This window comes from Anomalospiza imberbis, chromosome 22 (genome assembly GCF_031753505.1).
Source record: "Anomalospiza imberbis isolate Cuckoo-Finch-1a 21T00152 chromosome 22, ASM3175350v1, whole genome shotgun sequence".
NCBI lineage: Eukaryota > Metazoa > Chordata > Aves > Passeriformes > Viduidae > Anomalospiza > Anomalospiza imberbis.
Window position 1 is genome coordinate 8,811,888 of NC_089702.1, and position 7,124 is coordinate 8,819,011.

Here is a 7,124-nt window from a genome sequence, read left to right on the forward strand (position 1 = left end):
TGTCCCTTGTCGCTGTCCCTTGTCGCTGTCCCTGGTCCCTTGTCGCTGTCCCTTGTCGCTGCCCGTCGTTGCTGTCCCTTGTCCCTTGTCACTTGTCCCTTGTTGCTGTCCCTTGTCGCTGTCCCTGGTCCCTTGTCACTGTCCCTTGTCGCTGTCCCTTGTCCCTTGTCCCTTGTTGGCGTCCCTTGTTGCTGTCCCTGTCCCTTGTCGCTGTCCCTGGTCCCTTGTCCCTTGTCGCTGTCCCTTGTCCCTTGTCGCTGTCCCTTGTCGCTGTCCCTGGTCCCTTGTCCCTTGTCGCTGTCCCTTGTCGCTGTCCCTTGTCCCTTGTCCCTTGTTGCCATTCCTTGTTGCTGTCCCTGTCCCTTGTCACTTGTCCTTTGTCCCTTGTCGCTGTCCCTTGTCCCTTGTCACTTGTCGCTGTCCCTTGTCGCTCTCCGTCGTCGCTGTCCCTTGTCCCTTGTCACTTGTCCTTTGTCCCTTGTCGCCGTCCCTTGTCCCTTGTCCCTTGTCCCTTGTCCCTCGTCCCTTGTCCTTTGTCCCTTGTCCCTTGTCTCTGTCCCTTGTCACTGTCCCTTGTCCCTTGTCGCTGTCCTTTGTCCCTTGTCGCTGTCCCTTGTCCCTTGTCCCTTGTCGCCGTCCCTTGTCCCTTGTCCCTCGTCACTTGTCCTTTGTCCCTTGTCCCTTGTCTCTGTCTCTTGTCGCTCTCCCTTGTCCCTTGTCCCTTGTCGCTCTCCCTTGTCCCTTGTCCCTTGTCCCTTGTCCCTTGTTGCCGTCCCTTGTTGCTGTCCCTGTCCCTTGTCACTGTCACTGTCCCTTGTCACTGTCCCTTATCCTTGTCGCTGTCCCTTGTCCCTTGTTGCTGTCCCTTGTCACTTGTCCTTTGTCCCTTGTCACTGTCCCTTGTCGCTGTCCCTTGTCGCAGCCCCTTGTCACTTGTCCTTTGTCCCTTGTCCCTTGTCGCTGTCCCTTGTCCCTTGTCCCTTGTCACTGTCCCTTGTCGCTGTCCCTTGTCCCTTGTCCCTTGTCGCTGTCCCTTGTCACTTGTCCTTTGTCCCTTGTCCCTTGTCGCTGTCCCTTGTCCCTTGTCCCTTGTCCCTTGTCGCTGTCCCTTGTCCCTTGTCGCTGTCCCTTGTCCCTTGTCCCTTGTCCCTTGTCGCTGTCCCTTGTCGCTGTCCCTTGTCCCTTGTCCCTTGTCCCTTGTCACTGTCCCTTGTCCCTTGTCGCTGTCCCTTGTCCCTTGTCCCTTGTCCCTTGTCGCTGTCCCTTGTCCCTTGTCCCTTGTCCCTTGTCCTTTGTCCCTTGTCGCTGTCCCTTGTCCCTTGTCGCTGTCCCTTGTCCCTTGTCCCTTGTCGCTGTCCCTTGTCCCTTGTTGCTGTCCCTTGTCCCTTGTCCCTTGTCCCTTGTCCCTTGTCCCTTGTCGCTGTCCCTTGTCCCTTGTTGCTGTCCCTTGTCCCTTGTCCCTTGTGCCTTGTCCCTTGTCCCTTGTCCCTTGTCCCTTGTCGTTGTCCCTTGTCCCTTGTCCCTTGTCCCTTGTCCCTTGTCCCTGTCCCTTGTCGCTGTCCCTTGTCCCTTGTCCCTTGTCCCTTGTCCCTTGTCGCTGTCCCTTGTCCCTTGTCCCTTGTCCCTTGTCCCTTGTCCCTTGTCGCTGTCCCTTGTCCCTTGTCACCGCTGCCGTCGCGGTCCCTGCTCGGGCTCTCTCTGCCCCGGAACGTTTCTCTTCAGTTGCGGTTCCCGCCCGGCGCGCGGAGCAGTGCGAAGATGGCGGCGCCCAGCAGCCGGGGCGGCCGCGGCCCCGAGCCCGGCGCGGCTCCCTACGGGAACTTCCCCAATTACTCCCGCTTCCACCCGCCCGAGGGGCGCGTCAGCCTCCTGCCCCAGGGGCTCCTGCGCAGCCTCTTCCCCGCGGCCACCCGCCCGCTGCTCGGGCTCGATGTGGGCTGCAACTCCGGGGTGAGGGGGCGGCCCCGCGGGCGGGTTTGGGGCACCTCGGGGGGACGGGGAGGGGGCGACTGGGGAGGCACCGGTTTGGGGTGTTGGGGGCACCGGGGCAGACTGGGAAGTCCTGGCGTGGGGTCCTGGGGGAGGCTGGAACAGACTGCAGGACACTGGCGTGGGTGCCGGGGAATCCTGGGGGGCACTGGGGGCACCGGGGCAGACTGGCAGTCCCCTGGTACGGGGGGCACTGGGACACACTGGGGAGGCACTGCTGGGGGGCACGAGGTGACACTGGGACAGACTGGGGGGCACTGCTGGGGGGCACGAGGTGACACTGGGACAGACTGGGGGGCACTGCTGGGGGGCACGAGGTGACACTGGGACACACTGGGGAGGCACTGCTGGGGGGCACGAGGTGACACTGGGACAGACTGGGGAGGCACTGCTGGGGGGCACGAGGTGACACTGGGACAGACTGGGGGGCACTGGGGCACAAGCCAGGCCGTGGCGAAGGCTCGGGGTGAGGCACGGGTCTGGCGTGGTGCAGACTGGGAACACTGGTGGGGAACGAGGGAGGAGGGCAATGGGACACACTGGGAATACAGGGAGAGGCAGGGGTCTGGGGGGGATGGAGGAGCCGAGGGAGGCAGATGGGAAGGCAGGGGGGGCACTGGTGAGGAGTGCTGGGAGCACTGGGAGAGATGGGGAGGATGGGGCGGGCAGTGCCGAGCGCCTGGGAGGGAGGGCTGCGAGCAGTGGGACAGTCACTTCCATGGGAGGACTGGGGCAGACCGGGAAGAAGCATTGTCCTGGGTCTGTTAATTCCCTCTGGGAACGGGGTACTCCTCCCCTGCCCTGGACAGCCCTTTCCGTGAGGAATTTTCCCTGAAATCGAACCTAAACCTCCCCTGGGATCTGCTTCCTCTCATTCTGTTCCTGGGAGCAGATCCCCCCCTCCTGCTCCACCTCCTGTCCGGGTTGGAGAGCGAGGAGGTCCCACATGAGAACCCCAGCTCCCTCAGGGATTTCCAGCTCTGACTGGTGCTCCAGCCCTTTCCCAGCTCCAGACACATTCCAGTCCCTCAGGGGCCTGCCCTGGATCCAGGTGTGGCCTCACCTGGCCCAGCAAAGGTGAACTATTCATCCCACCTGAAACCCACCCTGGCGGGGACAGTGCTGCTGTTCCTGGGGTTTGCAGTCCCCCTGAGGCAGTACCAAAGGGACAATTCCAGCTCCCATTCCTGGTGAGCCGGTGGAGCGGGTCAGTGAGAGGCACCTGTCACCCCCAGAGGACATTCCCAGCCTGTCCTGTGCCTGCAGCTCCAGGAGCTCTGTGGGATCTCCTTTAATTAAGGATTCATTCACTTTCCAGCAGTGTGCACTGTGGAAAGAGATTCCAGGCCGGGGACCTGGACATTCCAGGAGCCAGCTGCTCTTGTGGAAGGTGTCCCATGGCAGAGGTGGAGGGGGATGAGCTGGGTTCCTCCAGCCCAGAGCATTCCATGATTCCCTGGATTTTGGAGCAGGCCCTCGCTGTGGGGGTGTCCCTGCCTGGGTGATAAGTGACACAGACTCCATGCATTTACAGAAGGTTGAGCAATTTCTTTATTAAGAAACCCATTTCTTTTTTATACCCTAGTTCGCTACAGATAGACCTAATTGGTCCTCTAATTAAAACACCATCACCATTGGCTAATTAAGAGACCACCCTTTGGTAAACAAATCTCCATAACATTTCACATGTTCACAACACCAGGTGCAGCAAGTGAAGATAAGAATGAGAAACAGTTATTTTCTCTGATGTTCTCACAGACTTTTCCAGAACCGTGCCTGGGAAAGTTGTGTTTCTGTCGTGGCCAGAGAGCTGCTGCCACACAGGGGATCCACTCCAGGTGCTCAGGGCCCCTGGGACAGATCTTTTGCTGATCTTGGTCAGATTTTCCTTTGGACACCCACGGAGAGGAAGCTCTGGGAGGGTCTCCCTGAATCCCTGTTTTCCTCCCGCAGGAGCTCAGCGTGGCTCTGTACCAGCACCTCCTGGGGCTCCAGGACAGCAGTTCCAGCCCGGAGCCGCCGGGAGCCGCCAAGGAGCTGAAGCTGCTGTGCTGCGACATCGATCCCGAGCTGATCCGGAGGGCCCAGCAGAGCAGCCCCTTCCCTGCATCCATCTCCTTTGCCAGCCTGGACATCATGGATTCCGGGGCCAGGGAGCCCTTCCTGAGCTCCTACCTGGAGCGCTTCGGCCGCTCCTCCTTCGACATCGGCTTCTGCATGTCGGTGACCATGTGGATCCACCTGAACCACGGGGACAGGGGCCTGCTGGAGTTCCTGGCCCTCCTGGCCTCGCTGTGCACGTTCCTGCTGGTGGAGCCCCAGCCCTGGAGGTGCTACCGGGCGGCCGCGCGCCGGCTCCGCAGGCTGGGCCGGGACGACTTCGAGCACTTCCGATCGCTGCGGATCAACGGGGACATGGCCGAGAGCGTCACCCGCATCCTGACGCAGGAGTGTGCCATGGAGCTCGTCTGCTCCTTCGGGAGCACCAGCTGGGACAGGAGCCTCCTGCTCTTCAAATCCACCGGTGCCCGTCCCGAGGGCTCCGGCTGAGGAGCGGCCTCGCACACCCACGGGTTCACGGGCAAGGAGGCAGATCTGGGAATTCCTAAATCCCTGGTAGGACCAGGCCTTGATTTCCTGTGGGAATCCAGGGCAAGGAATGTGTGTGACTGATGTTTTAAACCAATTTAGTGGGGTGGGAGGTTGTTCGAGGAAGTGCTCCTTCAATCCAAGTTCCTACGTGTGCTTTCCACGTTTATGAAGAATATTCTCTGGAATACCAGGGAATATGCCCAAGGGAATGTAGAATGTCCTCATTGGAATGGCCTCACAAGGACCCTCGAGTCCAGCTCCTGACCCTGCACAGGACATCCCAAAAAAATCCCATTAATCCCAAAATCCTGATGCCCAAGTTGTCCAGACATTGCCAGACCTCCAGAATCATGGAATATCCAGAGCTGAAAGGGACCTGTGAGAACCAAGAGTCATGGGACATCTGGAGTTGGAAGGGACCCACCTGGATCATCAACTCCAACTCCTGGCCCAGCACGAGACATCCCAAAATCCCACCCAGAGCCTGAGAGTGTTGTCCAAGCACTCCCTGACCTCCAGAATTATGGATAATCAGAGTTGAAAGGGACCCACAAAGGATCACAGAGTCATGGAGTACCCTGAATTGGAAGGGACCAACTCCAGCTTCTGGCCCAGGACAACCCAAAAATCCCACTGATCCAAAAATCCCAGCACCCTGAGCTCTGGCTTCTTGGGGCTGTCATCATTCCCTGGGGAGTTGGTCCAGTGCCCGACATCCTCTGGATGAGGAACATTTTCCAAAAATGCACGCAAAACTCCCCCAGGACTGGGGTGAGGCACCTGCAGGACAATCCCCTCCCTGGACCCAGCAGCCCTGGCTCAACTCTCCCGGGACAGGGGCTCATCCCTAACGGTGAGTGCTTTTGGGAATGATATCCTTGGAATAAAAATCACTGAATTTTATCCTAAATTCTGTGTTGGGGTTTGTAATCCTGTTTTTATTCCCATCCCTTTTAGCACCTGAGGGGTGCCAGGGAACTGAGCTGGTAATTCTGTTGTACTTCCACTTTTCCTTGCTCCAATGGGAGCGATGGAAGCCCAGGGGTGTCCCGAGCCTTGTTCCAGGTGAGCTCCATTCCAGAGGGAGAGGAGGTGTCACCTCCAGGAGGTGGTGCTCGTGTGTCGCTGCTCCTGCCCAGGTGAGCAGGGACACGGGAAAACCTGGATGGATTTGTCCTTGTCCTTACTGGGAATTCCTTGTTTCCTGCTGCGGGGGGAAAAGCAAATGTGTGGATCTGTCAGGGGAAGGGAAGGGAAGGGAAGGGAAGGGAAGGGAAGGGAAGGGAAGGGAAGGGAAGGGAAGGGAAGGGAAGGGAAGGGAAGGGAAGGGAAGGGAAGGGAAGGGAAGGGAAGGGAAGGGAAGGGAAGGGAAGGGAAGGGAAGGGAAGGGAAGGGAAGGGAAGGGAAGGGAAGGGAAATCTTGGAGCCCCTTCTGGTGCCTAAAGAGAGAGCTGAAGAGGGGCTTGGGACAACGGTCTGGAGGCACAGGACACAGGGAATGGCTTCCCACTGCCAGAGGGCAGGGATAGATGGGACATTGGGAAGGAATTCTGGCTGTGAGGGTGGTGAGGCCCTGGGATGGATTTCCCAGAGAAGCTGGGGCTGCCCCTGGATCCCTGGCAGTGCCCAAGGCCAGGTTGGACAGGGCTTGGAGCAGCCTGGGATAGTGGAAGGTGTCCCTGCCGATGGGATGGGATGGGATGGGATGGGATGGGATGGGATGGGATGGGATGGGATGGATTTTAATGTCCCTTCCCACACAAACTATTCCATGATCCCTGGTGTTTCAAGATGCTGAGCAGGGTTGCAGGAAAACTTTGAGGCCCTTCCCATAAATGCAACTTCCACAGGGATCCTGCAGCTCTTCCAGCACGTGAATCCCTTTGGGAACTCCCTGATATTCCAGGAGCTCTGGGGAAGCTCTGCTGACTCCAGGGGTGTCACTCATATCGTGTTTTCCTCCCTTTGCTCCTGCTCAGCTGCTCTTTCCCAGCCGTGCTGCTGGGGGCACTGGAGGATCATGCATCCCACACCCTTCCCCCCTGGAATGTTTCCCTTCCCTTGTGTCAATATTTGGTGCTGTTTTCTTTCACCTTTGAAAAGTTTCTGAACTAAGCCCAGCCCCATCCCTGCTCCCAGTTAAAGGGGGAAAGATTTTCTGCCTTTTGTTTTCCTTTGGGGATTTTCGTGCTTCCCTGTGAAAAATTCTAGGAAGAGTTGCTAGGAGGGTGCATCCCCAACTGTTGTCCCTGCACCTGGCTGGAAGGATCTTTTCCTTCAGAAAGACCCTGGTTCATGCTCCTTATTTACTGGGAATCCCCCCAGGATGTGCCTGGGGAATCCTCCTGGGCTGCTGTTTGAGGGGATGGTGTGATAGTTTCTATTTTATTTTTATGGAGTTGATGGTTCCTATTTTTCCAGCCTTTCCATGCTGTCCATGCCTGGTGTGTCTGTGACTGCAATGGCTCCTTATCTCTCATTCCTGGACTTTGGAATTGCTGATCTGGCTCTGTCCCAGGGCTCAGGAGTGGCCCAACTCCAGA

At 58.3% G+C, this 7,124-nt stretch overlaps 1 protein-coding gene across 1 annotated transcript; it reads left to right on the forward strand.

The window, feature by feature from the left end:
- Positions 1 to 1,712: 1,712 nt before the first annotated feature.
- On the forward strand, positions 1,713 to 5,491 carry BCDIN3D (BCDIN3 domain containing RNA methyltransferase). The gene is made up of 2 exons (XM_068211741.1): positions 1,713 to 1,950; positions 3,943 to 5,491. The coding sequence occupies exons 1-2, from the start codon at positions 1,759 to 1,761 to the stop codon at positions 4,537 to 4,539; spliced, it is 789 nt and encodes a 262-aa protein (XP_068067842.1). The 5' UTR covers positions 1,713 to 1,758; the 3' UTR covers positions 4,540 to 5,491.
- Positions 5,492 to 7,124: the final 1,633 nt, after the last annotated feature.